The sequence below is a fragment of the Sciurus vulgaris genome (genome assembly GCF_902686455.1).
Source record: "Sciurus vulgaris genome assembly, chromosome: 11".
Classification (NCBI taxonomy): Eukaryota; Metazoa; Chordata; class Mammalia; order Rodentia; family Sciuridae; genus Sciurus; species Sciurus vulgaris.
Window position 1 is genome coordinate 55,285,210 of NC_136472.1, and position 20,289 is coordinate 55,305,498.

Sequence of the window (20,289 nt, forward strand, 5' to 3'; positions counted from 1 at the left end):
AAAAATTGAAGCGATTATAACTAGTTAGCAGGAGTCTTGCGAGATCCCTGTGGGAAAGCCTTGCAGAGGCTGTAAAGTACCTTCAAGGCCAAGAGCTTGGGACCACTTTTGAAAATTTCCAAGCGCCCTCCTAAGTTTTTCGCAGCTTTTCTCATCCATACAGGGCGGGGATTTGCGGCACTCCGCCCCCACCGGGACCCTCGGTTCTCTTTACATCCATTCGAGCCACACTCGGGGGAGTTTACATTCCGGACCCGGATCTCACGCTCTGGGGTCTACGAGGACCCTCCTCCTCTCTTCTGCGTCCCCCACACTTCCACTCAAACGCGAGCGGCCCCTCCCCGCCTGCCGAACCTCTCTCCCCCAGCGCACGCGCGCAGAGGGGCACTCACGAAGGGACCCCCGTACACATCTGGCCGCGCGGGCGGACATAGTGGGAACGCCTGCGAGAGAGTGGCGGGGCTGTGGGGCTCCGTGCTGCCCCCAGCCCCGCGGCGGCGGAGTGCCGGCGGGTGGGGGGAGGGAGCGCCGGCAGAGCGGGGCGGGGCCCGCGGTGGGCGGTGGGGGGGCCGACGGCTGGCGGGGCGGCGGAGCTGCAAGGGACCGAGGCGCGGGAGGCGCGCGGAGCCAGCCGGAGCCCGAGCCCGCACCCGCGCCGCCATGCCCCTGGCCTTCTGCGGCAGCGAGAACCACTCGGCTGCCTATCGAGTGGACCAGGGCGTCCTCAACAACGGCTGCTTCGTGGATGCACTCAACGTGGTGCCGCATGTCTTCCTGCTCTTCATCACCTTCCCCATCCTCTTCATCGGTGAGCGCGCGCGGCGAGCGGCGGAGGAGGGGAGGGGAGAGAAGCGGAGGCGGAGAAGGCGGCGCTGCGCGCCGCACCGCCCGCGTCCCCTTGCGGTCCTGCAACCGCCGCTCGCCTCTCTCTGGGGTCCCCTACTCTGTGTCCCGCCTGCCGTTCTCGACACTCGCACACCCGCTCATCCCTTCACCTCCTGGGGTGTCCCCGAACCGTGCCAAACACTGCGGACTTTTCCTGACCCCAGGGATCTCCAAGTTTTGCCTCCGCGGGGCCAAAGCTGGGGTGGAGAAAGGGCAAAGCAGAGGTCTTCGCAAGGGAAGGAAGGTCTGGAGGGGTTCGGCCGCACCCTCAGTGGTGCAGCAGAGAGCCGGGTCACCCCTCCCCCAAGGCACGCTCCCTGTCAGCCACAGCTGGGCCCTGGGAGGAGGGCAGGCTGCGCTTCCGAGACCGGAATGGAGGCCCAGCGAGTCCCAGCGCTTCACCAAGGCTGGACCCGACAGTGGTCGTAGCCTCTTACAGTCCCAGGGCTCACCGTGCCCTAGGTTAGGAGAGGAGGGCTTCACCGTGCCTTAGGTTAAGAGAGGCGGGAGCTAGGGACTTGGATCCCCATCAAGGGCATGTGTCTCCTGAGCGCAACTTCTCCAGCTCAGTGACGAGCAACTCCGACTGGAGACTCGCGGCGACCCCGGAGGCCCCCTGCGTGAATACTTAGAATCGGTCTGCAAAGTTGTGCGCCACTGTTGGGGCAACCCGTGAGTGCCTCTTGGCTCCGGTCTCCTTTATCTGTCCAGGACCTTGAATCTCCTAGGCCAGTCAGGTTGGTCACCACAGTGTCCCCTCCTTCCCCAGAACGTGTTCATTCACTTTAAGAAAAATAGCGAATCTTAAAATTCATATACAGCTTTGAGGAAGGAAGGAAAAATGGTCACAAAATTATATTAAAAAGAAGTTGCTGCAGAAGCAAATTGCTAGTTATTGACAAAGATAACAACTAGACAAAATAGGAAAGAAACGTGCGATACTTGCTCACATCTGTATCAAAAAATAAAAAAGAAATAGCATTTACACTTCTGTTCTTGACCTGATGACCTATCACACAAGAGGCCAACATATAAAACGGGTACCTGCACAGGATCAGCCTGCTGTGGCCCAGGCTTCATGTTTGCAAATTCAGTTCATGTGTACCAGCCTTGGGGCTCCTCATGCACAGGTGAACTAACGTGCACCTCACCATTACTGTGAACCAAGTGCCCAAGAGCCCTGGTTGGTTCATGCACCCTCCTTCAAGTGGGCCAGACTTCTATTTTTTACTGTCTCTCCCTACAGGATGGGGCAGTCAGAGCTCCAAGGTGCACATCCATCACAGTACATGGCTCCATTTCCCAGGGCACAATCTGCGATGGATTCTGACCTTCATGCTGCTCTTTGTACTGGTGTGTGAGATTGCAGAAGGCATCCTGTCTGATGGGTGAGTGACTGTGGACTCAGGAGAGTAGATCTGCTTCAGGGTGCTTTGGAAAGGCCCAGGAGACTCCACCTCATCTGCCTTCCATGATTCGGTACCATTTCCTATTAAATCTAGCAATTCTTTGCTCAGCATAGCCAGGATTTTGTGCCAGGCACTATATAAACATGAGACCCAGGCCCTGCCCTCAGTCCTGGAGGGCAGAGGGAACAGAGATCTACATGCTAAGACTTAGTGAAATAATACTAGAACCCATTAGAATGCCCCAACTCCTGTAAAAGATACCAGACCTCTTTCACAAGCTGGTGTTGTTACCTTCTTGGGGGTGGAGGAGAGTAAATATGTCACTCACTCTTTCTTAAGGTCTTTCCTTGGTTCTCAGTTGTTCAAAAGATGCAGTTCCTGGGTAGCCAGGTTATCACAGTCCAACCCTACCTGCCTCTCATCTCATTCCCAATAGCCTGCTCCCTGCACCCACTTTTCTTGTGGTCCTCATGTCCTATGCTTCACACTTAGCTACTGCACAGATCATACAGTATGTTGAAATTTATACCTATTTGCTAAACAGTCTCCTGAGTCAGAAAGGCCTCTAGGTTAGAATCTGGTTCTCATTCTTCTTTGTATTCACAGTGCAAGGCACATGAAGGCTCCGTAAACATTTTTAAGTCCTTAGAAGAATAAACAAAATCATATTACAAGTGCATGCTCTGAGAGGAGTGAGGAAGGCAATGTTGGGGGAGCTCTGTGGTTGAGCAACTTTGGAGCTAAGCCTGGAAAGATAAGTAGGGTCCCACAGGCCAAGGAGTGAAGGGGCAATGCTGGGAGGAGGGAGGAGGAACAAAACCACCTGTGCTATAGCAGAGGTCAAGGCCCAGAGGAAAGGTGGGCATGGAGAGAAGGTCTTTGGGCTAGAGGCTAGAGGCAAGTGGGACCCAGTAAGGAAAACAGGCTGGTGTGGAGAGTGATACAGGGGCTAGGCATTAAACACATACAGGGGAGTGATGGAGGCTGAGACTTGGAAACAGGGCTGGGCGTCTTGGAAGGGCTTCAAACCCCACACTCCCTGCTTGGGTTGGATTTGATCAGCAGTTTGGAGCAGAAGAGGAATGTCATCAGTTCAGCACTTTGAGGTGGAAGGCAGGGCTGTCCAGGGTAGGTTGGAGGTGGGGAGAGGCTAGAGGGGAAACAGCCTTGGGAGGTGATTGCAGTAGTCTAGGTGAGCAATAACTGCAACTGAAAATAGTATGTTAGCCATGAGGAACAGAAGAGGAAATGCAGCAGTCATCTCACTGAGGCAGGATGGAAGAGTCTGCAAGGCACAGTGGGTGCCTGGTGAGGGGGTGGTTTAGGGGAAGGACATTTGACTTGAGTATCTGAGGTCCAGCACCTCTGAGCTAAAATCAGATTATGCCCAAACTTGACTTCTGCCAGCCCTGCCTGGTTCCTGCAGCTGATTTGGACCCCCACTTGCACATCTTCCATGCCCCCCCTCCAATATCCATGCATCCAGGCACCAGCAGTGATCTCTGTGATACCTGCTTATCTTTGGGGCAACAGCTCCTCCTAATGATCAAACTCCCCAGACCAGTAAGAAGACCATAGGGCATACTGCATACTGCTACCTAACTAGCAGGTGACAAGTCTTCCTCCCGCCTCCACCCCAGCACACTTTCCAAAGCAGCATAAATGCTACAGTGGGCCCTTAGTCCAGAAATATTCATGGAATTTTAATTAGTCAGGGTGACCAAGAAAGCACCCTACCCATGAATAAAGAAACCTGGGTGTTCTGCTCTGTACCAACTATGAGACTTTAGCAAGTCATCCAACTTTTCTGGGCCTCCCTTTCTCTTCCAGTGAAAGCATCACAACTACTGGCTTGCCTGCTTCCAAGGAGTGTAGAGGACGAGATTAGAGAATGAACAGGCTACAAAGTCCAGTGTGACAGAGCCCTGGGCAAATGGTGTATTGCTGGAACATGAATCCATCTGGGGACTCCCTCCTGCTCATTATCAAGAGCCCTTCCTATGTGTGGCTGCATCTGTACCCCAAAGCAGCCCAGTGCAAATGGCCATCTCCCCAAGGCACAGGTCAGCTCCTGAGCTGGGTATCACCTGTCTTTGTGGGCCCACATTCCTGAGCAGGCAAATATGAGAGGGGCATGGAAAAGCTGCAGACAGCAGAAGTTGCAGGCCCTGACCTGCATTACCTGCTATCCACTCCAGCCTGAGTCTTCAGACCTGTCTGGAAATTTAGGGGACAAGTGGAAGTGGGGGCTGGTTAAGGCAGTGGTTTTCAAACCCTAGTCAGACAGAAGCTGTGGTCATGGTGGCCTCCTCCTGATGCCATCTTCTCCAGGGCAGGAGCCCTTGGCACACTGGGCTGAAGGAACAGTGCAAGTAAGAGCAGTACTCAGGCAGTAGGCTGAAGGAGACCCTCTGAGAATGAGGAGCCGGAAGAGGAGGCCAGGCAGGGTTGGGAAAGCAGCTAGAATCCACATCACCTGGTCCTTGGTGCCAGGCTAAGCTAAGCAGGTTTTGCCAACCACATAAGAGCACAATCAAACCAACTAAAGGTGACCTTACTCTCCAGTCTTGAGGAAGACTGAGGTCTAGGAGAAGGCTCTGGCTCCCTATGGGGTCTGAGACCCCAATCACAGAGGCCTCTGTGAATTGAAGTGGGGAGGGCATGAGCTGGTATTGACTGCCCTGTTCCCCATCCCAAGGGAGCCAACGAAAGCAGTGATCTTGGCAAAGATGTTTTGCCTCTCTGTGCCTCAGTTTCCTCAACCATAAAATGGAGAGACTGAGTGCCCACTTCATGGGGTTTTTACAAAGATTACATGAGCTAATGGCCATCGAGTGCTCAGAACCTTGCCTAGCACAGGGTAAATGCTCGGCAAATATTGACACTTGTGTCATCACACCGCCAGTGCTGCCTGTGCCACTCATGTTAAATGGAGCTGTTGCTAAGTGAACTGGAATGCACAGCCCCCTGTGCTGCCCACAGGACCCCAGGGACAGGGACCCAACTATGTTCACTCTGAGGAAGTAGTTCCAAGCTTCACAGTGGCCATTGCCAGAGCTGGCTTCCTAGTGCCAGGCTCCACAACATGAAGCCAGCGAGAGAGGGTCATGAATCCCAAAGCCTGAACATTGAGCTCTCCCAGCATCGCTTCTGCACTCTTGGGTCCCTTGGCTAATGGCTGCTTGGGGTTTGGGCTGGACAGAACTGCCGGAATATGAAGTAGAGCTGTGCTCATGACCCAAGGCCCTACTGTGTGCTGAGCAGTAAGCACAAGGCCTGGGTTCTCTACTGGAACATTCTCCACATCCACATCCTCTCACTTCATCTCTTTTTCTCTCTCTCCCCTGTCTCAGGGTGACGGAATCCCGCCATCTCCACCTGTACATGCCAGCGGGGATGGCGTTCATGGCTGCTGTCACCTCCGTGGTCTACTATCACAACATCGAGACCTCCAACTTCCCCAAGCTGCTGATAGGTAGGGGAGGGTGGGCACCTTCATTCATTCCCTCCCATAATGTTTTACTGAGGACCTACCCTGTGCCAGGGACTTTTCTGGGTGCCAGAGATTCAGAAATGAGGAAGAAGAAAAGATCTCTGCCTTCACAGAGCTTACAATCTGATGGCAGAGACAGGCAAAGACAGTAACGAACAAATAGATGGTGGGGATGCTATGAAGAAGATCAATCTGGGAAAGGGTAGAGAGTGACATCAGCTTCACTATCTGTAGAGGGTGCTCAAGGAAGCTCTGCTAAAAGCGAGCATGCAGATATTTGGGGAAATGGTAACAGCAAGCACAAAGGCCTTCTGAGAAGAACGAACTTGGCAAAGAGGCCAGTGTGGGCATAACCCAATGACAGGAGCAGGAGTGTAGGAGGTGAGGTCAAAGGCCAGGAAAGAGCAAGGGAGACTCCCAGGAGTTGGGCCTGAGCTCTGGTGATGATGGTGCTAATAATGGATATGGCACAGAAGAAGCAGTTGGGGATTAGGCAGGGATCAAGTTTTGTGTTTGGGGCATGTTGAGTCTGTCATGTCTCTGACACAGCCAGCTCCAGTGTCGAGTGGGTGGTTGGATCAGAGCTGGCATTCAGAGGGAGGTCAGAGCAGGAGATACATTCAGCCATGGTGGGTCTATGGATGGCATCTAATGCTGGAGCCTGGATGAAGTCATCTGAAGAGAGAAGAGAAAGGCCCCAGGACCAGAGCCTGAGGTTTGCCAGTACATAGCAACTCAGGAAGCAGTGCTGCTTGCAGCTCTGACTCCACAGTGACTGCTGGACCTTATCAAGTGTGCACTATGGGCCAGGCTCTGTGCTGTGCCTTTCATGCCTCTCTCCCTTCATGCCCATGACTGCTCTGTTTGCTGCTGTTAGCATCCCTGTGTTACACAGGCAGACAGGAAACTCAGAACAGTTAAAATTAATACCAACAAATATTCATTTAGTACTTCCCATATGCCAGGCTCTTTCCTCAGCACTTTGTGTATATGAACTCATTTAATCTTTACAACTCTGTGAGGTAAGTCCCATTTCTGTTTCCCCTTTACAGATCAGAAAATTGAGGCTCAGAGGTTAAGTGACTTGCACTAGTTTACCCAGCTCATGAAGGGGCACAGCTGCAGCTTAGCCTCCACACAGCCTCCCATTTCTGATCCTCAGGTTGTGTCCTTTGGGTCAAGCTTTTAAAGCCAAAGGTCTGCCTCTGTGCAGGCTCAGTCTGTGTATTAAAGACCAGGGCTACACATCTGGCAGTTGGATAGTATGTCATTAAGTCAGACTGTGATTTTTAGGAATCAGCATTTAACCGGCATTACAGTCTGCAATACTCTGTGCTAAGCCAGTGATGTTGCTGTGTCATTGGGAGACAAAGGGTTTCCTAAACTACTCACAGGACCTCCTTCCTGTGTAAGGTGAGATCTGAGCTCCTTCAGGATTACCCACATGTTCACCCCCAAGACCTCCATGAGAATGTGGATGGGGACTTGGAGCACTAGGTTAAGAAGGTTCAAAGAGCCCCCTGCTCCAGTCTGAAGCAGTTCCTCATCTACAGAGAGCTCCACATTAACCACCAGGGCCTGGCTGATTGATGCCCCCTGGAAATATGTCCTTAGCATCTGGCGAGATCATTTTCTCCTTCTCCAGAAAGCACATAATGCTCTCTCTTTAAAGCACAAATTGCCACTCGTGGATGGATTAGTCCCTTCCCAAGAAACTAGGACTTTCTCCCTCTAACCCCTTGTTGAAGTTTGATTCCACCTGAAAAGAGGCACACAGAGACAGAAAAGTGAAGGGGATGCACTATGAGCTGCAGAGATCGGGCAGTAGGCATTAGGGAAATAACCAATCCTTTGAGGAGCTGATGTCTGTTCATAGGTCTGGGATCCCATAGAAGAGTGAACCATGATGTGGCTCATGTTACTCCATGAAAGAAGCATGGTCCCGAGACTCCCAATGAGACCAAGGAAAACTTCTTTGGGAAAAGACATACTTGAGCTGAGAGCTGGACCCAGAAGCATTCTTCAGTGCTTCAGGCAGAGGCAACAGCATGGGCAAAGACTCTGGGGCAGTACAAACAAAGCCTATTAGGGAATCTGGAAGAAAATAAGTGATCGGAGTAGAGAATAGAAGTGAGCTGAACTTTGAAGCCTGGAGCTGCAGGTGAGGCCTAGACTAGGCAGGGCCTTAAAGGCTACATCACTGAGGTGGGTCTTTGTTGGAAGAGCAATGGGAGTCCATTGAGAGTAGTGGGGGATGTTACCATATGCATAACATAAAATTGACCATTTTAGTCACTATTAAGTGTACAGTTCTGTGGCATTAAGTACATTCACATTGTTTCACTCACATCACCATCGTCCATCCTTAGAAGATTTTTCACCTTCCCAAACTGAAATTCTATACTCATTAAACAACAGTTTCCCATTCCTGCCTCACCTCATTCTACTTTCTGTCTCTGTAAGTCTGACTACTCCAGGAAACCATCTAAGTGGAATCATGCACTATTTGTCCTTTTGTGACTTATTTCACGTAGTATAAGATATTCCAGGCCCATTCATGTAGCATGTGTGACCATCTCCTGCCTTGCAAAGGCCGAATGATATTCCATCTGACAGAGGTACCATATATTGATGTCCTTTCATCCATTGATGTGCATTTGGGTTGCTTCCACTTTTTGACTATTGGGCATAATGTTGCTGGGAATGTGGGCACATTGAGGTGATTTAAATGTGACCATGTTTATTGCTCTATGGAGGCCAGATTGGAGGAGGGAAAGTGGGGCAACTAGAGAGGAGGCTCTTGAGGTGATCCAGAGGAGTCACGATGGTGGCCTGGGATGGACAGCAGTGGGTAGATTCAAGGTATTTAGGAGTGAAACTGACTGAGCTTGGTAGGGAGGGGTACAGAGTTGAGAGTGAGGAAGTGGGGAGAAGGAAGGGTCAGGGGAATCCAGAGCTTGGAACTTGCCAGCAGCCCCAGCTCACACCTCTCTCTCTCCTGAGCATTTTCCCTCTTCTCTCATCCAAGCACTAAGCATTTGCTGAGTGCTGCTGTGTGTGACAACAGGCTGAGGGCTTGGCACTGCAGGACAGGACTGTGGATATAACCCTGGGTTTGGTCCTGGGTCCACCACTGATCCATCTGTGACCTTGCATGAGCCACTTAAGCTCTCTGAGCCTCAGTTTCCTTATCTGGGCAGGAGAAACAACCCTACCTAAGCCACGGGGTTGTTATGAAGATCAAGTCAGACCACATCTGTGAAGTGTCAGGGCAAGACCATGTGAGCTACATTTTCAAGTCATTTTCAGCCCCACTTGGCAGCCTTCACTAAAGACTAAGAAGTCCTGATGCCTGAGAAAGACTGCAGGGAGAGTGGAGTCATGGAGGCAGGGGATGGCCTCCTACTGTGGATTCCTTGTGACCTGGAGTCCACAAGCTTTGAGGGACATCATTGCAGCCCTGAGAGGTTCTACTCCACTATCCTTGTGCCCTCACCCAGGGACCTGGACTGATCAGCTCCTCTGGGCATGCTGAACCCTGGTCATGCAGTGGGGCCCAACATCTTGACCTACTTCTCAGCCCAGGGTAAGACGGGACAAATCTCAGCTTTCGTCCCCAGGAGATGACCTGACATCCCTGGGATGGTGAGCAGGCTGCAGGGCTCCTTCACTCACTGCAGGGCCTCTCAAGAGAAGCTCTAGGAGCCTGGGCTGACCTTATTGATGTGGCTGTAGGAACAAAGAGGACAGGGGCTACCACTGCCAAAGCTCCCCTAAAGGTGACATAACTAGCTGTTGCTGGTGTTTTTTTTTTTTTTCCCAAGCTGATAGTGGATTAGGGGGGTGGGGTGATAATCTGTGATAAAATCCACTTATAGCTTCTCATGTTCGCTTTGTCCCAAATATGAAATCTGAAGATAATAAAAATGTCAACAGCTGATGTCCAAAGAGCACCACCATGTGCCAGGCTCACTGTGCTAAATTCTTGCCTTATGTTGCTCAAATAGCCTTTGAAGTAGTACTATTTAATTGGGATCTGAAGCCTAGAGGGGTTGCATATCTACTCCAAGGCTACACAGCAGTTATACCATGGATCTCAACCCTTGTGTACCTGGCTGCAGACTTCTAACCACTCAGTTGCACTGTCACACAGGACTGTGACTCATTTGTTCCTTGTCCTCCACTTCCCAGGCTCCACAAGGAGCATCATGCTGTGGTGGGCTCTGAACTGTGAGGACAGGGACCTGGGCCCTCACCTCTCTCTGCCAGGAACAGGCAACAAGCTTGCACCAGTCACCTCCTCTCTCTGGGCCTCAGATACCTCATCTTTGAAGCAAAACAGGCTGAATTGAATGACCTTTAAGATCTCCCCAGCTTGGAAATTCCACAAGGAAGTCATTACAGCAGGGAGTGTATATACATGACCTCTGGTGTTAGACTAGCTCTGCCATTTAATGGCTTTGTGACCTTGGATCAGTTACCTAACTTTTCTGAACCTCAGTTCCTTTGATAAATTGGGGGTGACAGAAATGCTTTCCTTACATGGTTATTGTGAGAAATAAATGAGTTCATGTGTTTAAAGTGCTCACTTGGCATGGTGCCTGTAACGTAGTTAAATTCAATGAATAATTTTCCTATTCTTCTCATTATTATTTAAGGGAGATTTGTCTGACCAGTTTGACTTATGACATCATGGTTTTAAACATGGCCTGTCATGAATGTCATCATGTATGTAACCAATGTCAAAGGCACAGTCATGTCCCCTTGTCAGAAATGTGTGCATGCACACCCCCACTTCCCAACATTCCATTCTTGCTCCTCTCCCACCCACTTGCACACATGAGTGCTCATACATGTGAACTTGCACGTATGTCCTCCATGTTGTCCTGTCTCTCCTTGTTAGCCCTACTTATCTACTGGACCTTGGCCTTCATCACCAAGACCATCAAGTTTGTCAAGTTCTACGACCATGCTATCGGCTTCTCACAGCTGCGCTTCTGCCTCACTGGGCTGCTGGTGATCTTGTATGGGATGCTGCTTCTTGTGGAGCTCAATGTCATCAGGGTGAGGGTAAGCAAGCCACCAAGGACACACCTGGGCCAGGGCGGGAAGGGTATGGGGGTCTAACCACTGTAGGACCCCTGGGTTTAGACCCTACCCTGCAGCTCTGCCAAGCCCAAGAAGAAGCCAGCTTGCTTCAGCTGCCCCAAAAGGGGAGGGGGAGGCTGGGGAGAGAGGTATCAGTAGAGCCCTTCCACTGGCCCACTGCTTCTACTCCAGGCTCCCCAAGGGATGGGGGATGAGGGCATGGTTAGTTGTGGTGGAAGAATGGGTTGATTCCCACAGAGAGGAAAAAATGCTTCCTACACTGACTTCTCCCAGTTTCTTTATCTCAGGGGTGTTAGTGCTTAAATGTATTCATAGAGTCATACATATGTATGAATGGGTAGCTGTGACTGAGCACACGTCTTGGGTTTGGTTTTCCTGTGTCTTCCCCCCAACCCCGCTTCCTCCTCTCTTCTCCATCTCAGACTCCAACCTTCTTCTCCCCCTGCCCATCCACACCTTCCTGGGAAGCTCAGGTGAAGAACCTAGTTTCTTTCCATACTGTGTTTTCATTAACATAATACCCCACATCTTCTAAATAAATACCTATTGGGGTTGTTTTGAGTCACATATATAAAATATGTAAGTATTTCCCCTTAATATTTATTTCAAAACAGCATCATGTTATACAAATGTTTTCTGCATCATGCTTTTCTAACCCAACAAATATCACTTAAGATTCCTTCTAAGGTACCTGATACAACCAATTCCATTTTCTTAATGGCTGCATAACAGACCATCATGTAGATGAGCTGTAATTTATTCAGCTTTCACCCTACCCATAGACTTTCCCTTTGTTGCCAAGTTCTTGCCTTCACAAACAATGGTGTATTGAAGTACTTATATCTTCGTGTATTTTTGCTGTTATTTCTATGGGAAAGAGTCCAGGGAGTGGAATTGCTGCGTCAAAGGGTCTGTGTATTCTAAATTTTGATCAATATTGCAGATTGCTCATCCAGAAAGTCTGTGATCCAACTGCAATGAATGAGAATACCCTTTGCCCACCTTCCAGTCGGCAATCAGTATGGTGGCCTTCCTAATCTGGCCCTTCCCATGAGTCCAAGTGCTACTTTAATTTTCTTTTCTCTGGTTCCTTTGTTCTTGGTTAGTGATCCACAGTATACAAAGCCCCTTACATTCTCATCCTCAGGCTGACCATCACAGCAACCCTAGGTTGCAAGTTCCACCCCCTGTACAGGTGGGGGAAACACTGTAGATGAGGCCCATCCAAAAATATCATGGTAGTATGTGGGGGAGAAAGGACTGGAACCAGCTCTGCATGACTTCAAGTGCTGTGATTTCCACATGAAACAGCATGATGCCATCAGATCTGGAGAAGACAGTATATGGGAGACCCCTGTGCTTCCCCAACCCAGCTTAGACCCAGGCCAGCCCTGCCAGGCGTATTCAGAGTGGACCTCAGAGAATAGCTACTAAATGAGAAGACCCTGGCATTAGTTGCCCAGAGGTGTTGAGGGATCCTTCTTCTGGAAACAATCCCAGGCCAGAGATGGCCACATCTGTTAGAAGTCCAATTGGGATGTCACAGCCCTGATCCTTGCTGGGCAAAGTGCAGGGTGGTGAGAAGCTGCACTTACCTATCCCCTATGACCTTGTGCCCCACAGAGATACATCTTCTTCAAGACACCAAGGGAGGTGAAGCCCCCTGAGGACCTCCAGGATCTGGGGGTACGCTTCCTGCAGCCCTTTGTGAACCTGCTATCCAAGGGCACCTACTGGTGGATGAATGCCTTCATCAAGACAGCCCACAAGAAGCCCATCGACCTGCGAGCCATTGGGAAACTGCCCATCGCCATGAGGGCCCTCACCAACTACCGACGGCTCTGCGAGGCCTTTGATGCCCAGGCGGTCAGTGGGGTGTAGCCACACCACTCATTCCCTGTGCTCCAGTTTAGAGTTATAGGCAGGGACCTCAGAAAGCATCAGATCAAATCCCTGGTAGGACAGGTGGGGAGACTGAGGTCCAGAGAGGAAGAGTCTTGTCCTGAGTCAGATAAACCAGGGACGAGTTCAGTACTGAAGATTCATAGGATGTTCACAGAATGGAATGGTCCCTACAGTTTAGTTAGGTCATCTAGGCCAACATCCTCATTGTGGATGGGGAAACTGAGGCCTGGTAAGGAGAGTGACCTCAGCAGACCTCCCTATGCCCCATACTCTCCCTCTGGAGTTCATTGACTATAAGGGTGGAGATTTTCACCCAGTAGGGACAGTGGGGCATTGGCCTGATCCCTACAATGACTATGAGTTTTGCCAGGCAGAGGTCTCCCCATATCAGTGAGGAGGAAGCTGAGGCCCTGACAAAGGCTGTGACCTGCCCAGAACTGAACCACAGCTGATAGGTTGCAGAACCAGTCTCCTGACTCCTGTCTAGTGATCCTTTACTGCCTCCACCCGGGCACCAGCAGGGACACCAAGACAGACATGGTGGTGGATAGTGGTGAATGAATGTGGCACATGCCATGTCCTCCTCAGAGAGTTCCTGACGAGCTGTGTGATCTTGTCAATTCTCTGACCTCAATTTCCCTGTTAGACTAGGTTGATGTGGATAGGACCCACCCAACCGTGCACTTAGTGATTCCATGAGCTTACCTATTTGCAGAGGATGTAGCCATTGGCTTTTCCCAGGCATCAGGAGCCAGGAGAATTCTGGGAGGCTGAACTCTGCCATGAATGAGTCTCAGCCACTCTGACCTGGCTATGAATCTCTCTGGGCAGCGGAAGGACACACAGAGCACCCAGGGTGCCCGAGCCATCTGGCGGGCACTCTGCCATGCCTTCGGGAGGCGCTTGGTCCTGAGCAGCACTTTCCGTATCTTGGCTGACTTGCTGGGCTTTGCCGGGCCACTGTGCATCTTTGGGATTGTGGACCACCTTGGGAAGGAGAACCACGACTTCCAGCCCAAGGTAGGCTTCCCCGGGGGTAGGGTTGGGCACCCCTTAGAAGGTTTGTCTCTCTCACCACCATTTACACAGCTGCGCATGAGATTGCAAGAGGCCATTGTGTACGATCATGGCCCCTCACGTGCGTACAAAACCCTCAGCAACATCCCCCTGCAGAGAATGCTGTGTGTCAGGTCAACCAAAATGCCAAGAGGTGACCATGTGCCTCAAGAATTTTATGATACCTGGCTCTGCTCACCCCACCATCATTACCATAACTGCTCCTCTGGCGAAGTCAATCAGAAAGTTACAGGAAGTACATGTGTTTGCCCAGTGTCTAGAGCTTCTGTGATTTGTTATGTGTGTTATGTCCTGGTCAGCCTAATAGACTCAAAGGAAGTTTTCAGGGCTCTATCTTCTTCCATTCTACAGCCCCTAGTTCTTTGTGTGTGTGTGTGTGTGTGTGTGTGTGTGTGTGTGTGTGTGTGTACACTGCCATTTTATTTCAGTCACACAAATGAAGTTAGTGCTTAGGAAATTTATATGAACCAGTTATGGTAAAAACAGCAGAGAACTGAAAAATCAAAAAAGGAAGTAAACCTAGAGCTTGAGAAATCAATTCACTAGTGTTCCATCTTCAGTTTTGATTGACACTTGTGCATCCCCTAGTTCTTGAGGTTCTACAGAGGCATCTTGGAGACAGCTATCAGAGGAGAGGAATGTAGGAAGCCTCCATGGGTGGGACTTTTTCTCCTCAACTCCAAATTTCATTCAGAGTTCCCCCAGTTTTATTAAAATGTTGGACTTTCCCATTAAAGCTTCCTTTTAACAAAAGGGTTCCATTGCTTAAACTTACTTTAAACCCACTAGACTAGATGATGTCCAATGGTCTTTCCATCTCTAAAGATACTACAAACTAAAATGTTTTGGACAAAGAGAGGAAATTTTTTTCTGGGGTGTTATTTTTCCTGCTTGGGGGCAATGGCAGCCACTTTTGAGAGCTGAAGGGTACTTTATTCTTTGCAGCCGCTTAGATTTAGAGGAGCACAAAATGGAAAACTTCTGACCTTATAAGGGTTTTCTTTTCTCAGAGAAGAAGTCATTATAACATTTTAAACCAGACAGTCCAAAAGTGATACAGAGAATTAGTAAGTAGGGCTCTTAATAATTTAAGACATTCTTTGTGTAATGTTAATTCATCTCACTATGGCTAAACTTGCAGATAGTAGTTAATCCTCAGGAGATGTATGTTAATTTTTCTGGAGATATAATTAGTCAGCTGAGCATTTGTGGTCATGAATATGAGATGTGCTAGGTCTGTTTGTCTAATTTATTCAGCAAGTGTTTATTGAATGCTACTGTGTACCAGACCTAGCTGTGGCTGTGATAATATGAAAGTATTGGTTAAGATGAGGACTGTTAACAACAGTAACACCACTTAGTGGCCACGGTACACACCAAGCTGTGCACAGGGATCACCCATGTGTTATCTCGTTGAATCTCTAAAAGAACCCTTTTAGAGTTCTTTTGAGTTTTCTTTTTTTAAAAAACAGATGTATTGAGATATAATTCCTATATACGTATTTACGAGATATGTACTCTTATCTTCATTTTACAGATCAGAAACTTGGGGTTCAGAGACGTTAAGTAGCTTTCCCCAGGATCTTTCAGATAGTTAGTAACAGAGTCAGGATTGGAATCCAAGACTCTTTCACTCCATAGTCAGGACACTTTCAACCAAGATACTAAATTAACTGTTATCAAACCATCACCTTTGGCCTCAAGGATTGTGAAATCCAGTAAGGGAGAGAGAAATCTGAATAAAAGATTTTTATGTTATGTGTTACATGTGACTGTGAGGAGGAATACATGGGAAACTGTGGAAAGAGGGAGTGTCTTAGTCCGCTTTTTCACTGCTATGACTAAATGATCTGACCAGGACAATTTTAAAGAGGAAAACTTTATTCAAGGGCTCACGGTTTCAGAGGTTTCAATCTGTAGACAGCTGGCTCCATTCCTCAGGGTTTGAGGTAAGGCTGAACATGATGGTGGAAGAGTGTGGCGAGGGAAGCAGCTCACATTATCAGGAAGCAAAGAGAGAGACTCTACTCTCCAGATACAAAATATGTACCCCATAGCCACGCCCCCCCAGTGAACCACCTCCTCCAGCCACACCCTACCCCTTCAATTAACCCCATCAGGGATTTTTTCACTGACTAGTTTAAGACTCTCAAAACCCAGTCATTTCTCCTCTGAGCCTTCTTACATTGTCTCACACATGAGCTTTTGGGGACACCTCATGTCCAAACCATAACAGGGAGAAATTAATTCAGCCAGTGGTCATGGACAGTTTCACGGAGGAGAGTATTTGAATGGGACCTTGACAGGAGTTGGACAGATGGGGAGATTTCTTGTTTGATTAAGGATGTGAGAATTCTTTTTGCTTACTTAAACTTTGATGGATTTTGAGGCCTTTTTTGACCTTTTGAGCCTCTGGTCTTTACTTGGCCCAAAAAAGAAAGGGGGAATTGTCACTTTTCTTATCCACAGAAGTGTCAGCTTTAGTCTGACCATAAGCAACCCCAGAATACTCTACATCAACAATCCTGCAGCTACACGAAGCCAGTTGTTAATATTAGGGGGAAATGACAAGGGCCAGATCCCTTATCAGTTTGTTCACGTCATCCTCTTCTTCCTGTGTTTCCTAAACCCATGGAGAATTCTTCAGAGGAGGGAGTGCCGTGGCAGGATGTTCCAGAGATGGTGAGAACAGCACTTAGACTTTTAGTTCATCTGAGCATTACCTTTGCCATCTCTTTTTCTCCTTATTTATACACAAACCCTGGGATTTATTGTCCTCTCATTGGAATGTTCTTGTCCCAGTTCCTTATCAACACATAAATCCCTGGGACAGATGGTCCTGCCTCAATGGCAGCAGGCTTTATCAGATTTAATATTTGTTCCCTGCAGCTCAAATACAATCAGCAAATTTCCGACATAGAAACGAGAGTTGAAAGTAAATACACTCTCCAGCATCTGCAGCAAAGAGCGCTCAATGATGTGGTTGCCTGGGATATGGCTTGATTCTCATTTAGGCTTCTGAACCCAGAAAATGGGAGAAAGAGGTAGTTTGCTGAGCTCATTTGGTTCATCTTCCCAGCAGTTAGAACACACGGTCAAGTGCTCTTCTGGTCCTTATGAACCTGTGAAGAAGGAGAACCCCAGGCTACATGCTGGGTGGTGGACAGTGAGTGACTGGGTGAGGAAGCCTAGCCTGAATCCATCCTGCTGCAGTCTGCACACCCGGACTCCCATAGTTTACTCTTTATCAGTGACTGCCCTGTCCTCTTCCAAGACACTCTTGGCCCTTGGCATCTACACAGATGAACGTCTCTGACTTCTTTAGTTACTGTTATGACCTGACAGGTCGCTGATGCTCTTTCCCCTGGCCAGTCCCCAGGGAAAACTGGGTCCCAGGCTGGACTCCACCCACAATCTAGTTCTCTCCATCCCTCTTTCCCGCCCAACCCCCCACTCCCAATCTGTCACCTTGCCGCAGAAGCCACTGATCTGGCTGGAGGGCAAGGGAATTGGATTCATGGAGAATTGCTGGTGTCTGAAACCTGCCAGCGCTGCTCTGGGCTGTCAGCTGAGCCAGAAAAAGAAAGAACAGTCTGGGCTGGATCTAAGGGCCAAAGCCTCAACAGCCTCAAACCCTTAGTGGGCAAACGTGTAGGTTTGTGTGAGTGTGTTCCTGAACACACTCTCCTGGGAACGGCTTATGGTTTTATTTGTGTGTTCTCACTTGTCCCTGGGTCCGTCAGAGTGCCTATCTCCCTCCCCCTCTGTGTGTGTGTGTGTGTGTGTGTGTGTGTGTGTGTGTGTGTGTGTGTGTTCCATCCCTGTTTGGGTGGCTATATTTGTGGCCATCACTATGGGTGTCTTAATGAACTTAAACGCATTGGTGTTTCTGTGATTTTGGGACATCTGTGTAAACTGGCCTCTTGGCTGCTCTGGTCTGAGGTGCCCACCTTCACTTCACTGACTCCTCCTCAGCCACCAAGACTCCACTCAACGCCTTCTCTACCAGGAAGCCTTCTCCTGATTGAATTAGAATTTTCCCCTGTGCCCCTATCATACCCTGTGCTTCCACATCAAAGCACCCCTTGTCTCTCTCCAGATTGACCCCAAGTCACCCAAGAGTTCAGACAGACACTGCACTGGATGATTTCTGTGTACCTAGCACCCATCTTCCTGCTTGACCCTCAGGAGATACAGGAAAATCAATTCTGCAATGGATAATGAATCCTCATAACAAACTCTCTGAAGTAGATGCCCTTGATGGGCTCATTTTATAGGTGAGGAAACAGGCTCAGAGAGGTCGAGAATTTACCTAAGGACCCAATGACTATATGATGAGTTGGTATTCAAACTCAGATTTGGCTGACCTCCAAGTCTAGGCTCTTCACCACAATGTCAAATATTTCGTGGGCAATCAAAGACAGTTTTTAAAATTTTTTCCCCAGGGGTTCCCAGATGGAAAACTCACCTTTTGACCCCTGGCAAAATAGAAAGCAAGAACCCAAGTGACCTGCTTTTCTTTAAGCTCCAGAGCACCCAGAAGGAGACATTTCCAGTCACACCTCTGGCCAGACAGGGACAACAGGATCCTAATCATAACCACAGAGTCGGTAGTCCTGGGTCCTGGTTCTGTCCCCGTAACTAATCCTCATTATGCTCTTCAGCAGTCATTTACATTCTGTAGGTCTCAACTGCCAAATGGGAAAGTGCAATAACTTCTATAGAAAGTTCATAGGGCATAAAGATCACAAGCATTGGTTAATTTTAAAAAGTATTTATTAAAGCTGTACCTGGTGGTGCACACCTGTAATCGCAGCAGCTCAGGAGGCTGAGGCAGGAGGATCTTAAGTTCAAAGCCAGCCTCAGCAAAAGCAATGTGCTAAGCAACTCAGTGAGACCCTGTCTCTAAATAAAATACAAAATAGGACTGGGAATGGGAATGTGACTCAGTGGTCAAGTACCCCTGAGTTCAATCCCCAGTACCAAAAAAAAAAAAAAAAAAAAAAAAAAAAAAAATAGTATTTATTGAGCTACTGGGGAAATCCCTGAAAACAAACACAGCTTCTTCCCTGAGAACTTGTGAAAATACAAGACTAGGACATAGGAGCTTCTAGAGCTTTTATCTGCCACAAATGTCAAGCTGTGGTCCTTGGTCTTTTCTTCCAGCTGTGGGGCCTTCAGGATGCTGGTTGATGTCCTCACACCTGTTGTCCCAGGGCCCTCTTCTCACTGGACTTCCCAGCCCTCTTGGCTAGTCTTTTTCCTGCTTCTTAACCAAAGCCTAGCTATTCCAGGTTCCATCACCAAAACTATCTCTCTTTTTTTAATTTAAAAAAATTATTAGAGCATTATAATTATACATAGTATTTGGATCATTTTGACAAAATCATACATGCAAAGAATTTGATTTCAATCCCCATTCCGCCCTTTTTCCCCCTCTTCGCTCCCCTATTCACCCTACTCTACTCTTGTAAACTTCCTTTCTTCTACATATACAAAAAGGTAAAATTCCCTTTGGTACCTTTATATATGACTATAACAGGTTTTGTTAAAATCGTTCCATTTTTCTTCCCTTTTCCCTTCCTTCCTCCCTCCTCATTCTCCTACTTCACTGATCTTCCCTATATCTTTATGATATCCCATCCCCTCCTCTACTGCCTTCTTTCCATTATTTTGCTCTAGCTTCCACATTTGAGAGAAAACATGTGACCCCTATTTTTCTGAGTCTTTATTTCTCTTAGCATGATGTTCTCCATTTCCATCCATTTACCAGTAAATGCCATTATTTCATTATTCTTTATGGCTGAGTAGAACTCCATTGTGTATATAGACCACATTTTCTTGATCCATTCATTTATTGACGGTCATCTAGATTGATTCCATAATTTGGCTATTGTGAATTGTGCTTCTATAAACATTGAAGTGGTGGTATTTCTATAGTATGCTGATTTTAGTTCTTTTGAATAAATACCGAGGCGTGGGAAAGCTGGGTCATATGGTGATCCATTCCTAGTTTTTTGAGGAGTCTCCACACTGCTTTCCAGAGTAAATGTACTAATTTGCAGTCTCACCAACACTGTAAGAGTGTACCTTCTTCCCCACATCCTCACCAGCAGTTATTACTGTTCATGTTCCTAATTGCCAAAATCATCTCATGGAGTGAGATGAACTCTTAGTGTTGTAACTGTCTCCTTAAAGAAAGATCTGATCATGACCTAATGACTTATGCCTGTAGCAAGATTGTCTTTTTTTTTTTTTTTTTTTTTTAAATGGGTCACACAATTCTTGATCCACAGAAATTTGTTGTTGGTTTGCGGGGGACCCTAAGGTATGTGTGTTTGCGAGTGACGAGGACCAAGGTTTTGCCTTTAGAGCTGCCATGGAGAATTTGTTGTTTTTTAAAAATGTACA

At 48.3% G+C, this 20,289-nt stretch overlaps 1 protein-coding gene across 3 annotated transcripts in view; it reads left to right on the forward strand.

The window, feature by feature from the left end:
• Positions 1-581: 581 nt before the first annotated feature.
• Positions 582-20,289, forward strand: part of ABCC8 (ATP binding cassette subfamily C member 8) — a 73,690-nt gene continuing 53,982 nt past the window's right edge. For all 3 annotated transcript variants that reach the window (XR_013757712.1, XM_079103683.1, XM_079103684.1), the window contains exons 1-6: positions 582-808; positions 2,132-2,273; positions 5,648-5,769; positions 10,691-10,857; positions 12,520-12,762; positions 13,633-13,821. Coding sequence is in view for 2 of the 3 variants with exons in the window: in XM_079103683.1 (XP_078959809.1) it covers positions 661-808; positions 2,132-2,273; positions 5,648-5,769; positions 10,691-10,857; positions 12,520-12,762; positions 13,633-13,821 (1,011 nt within the window). In the remaining variant the exon portion in view is untranslated. The remainder of the gene's footprint in view (positions 809-2,131; positions 2,274-5,647; positions 5,770-10,690; positions 10,858-12,519; positions 12,763-13,632; positions 13,822-20,289) is intronic.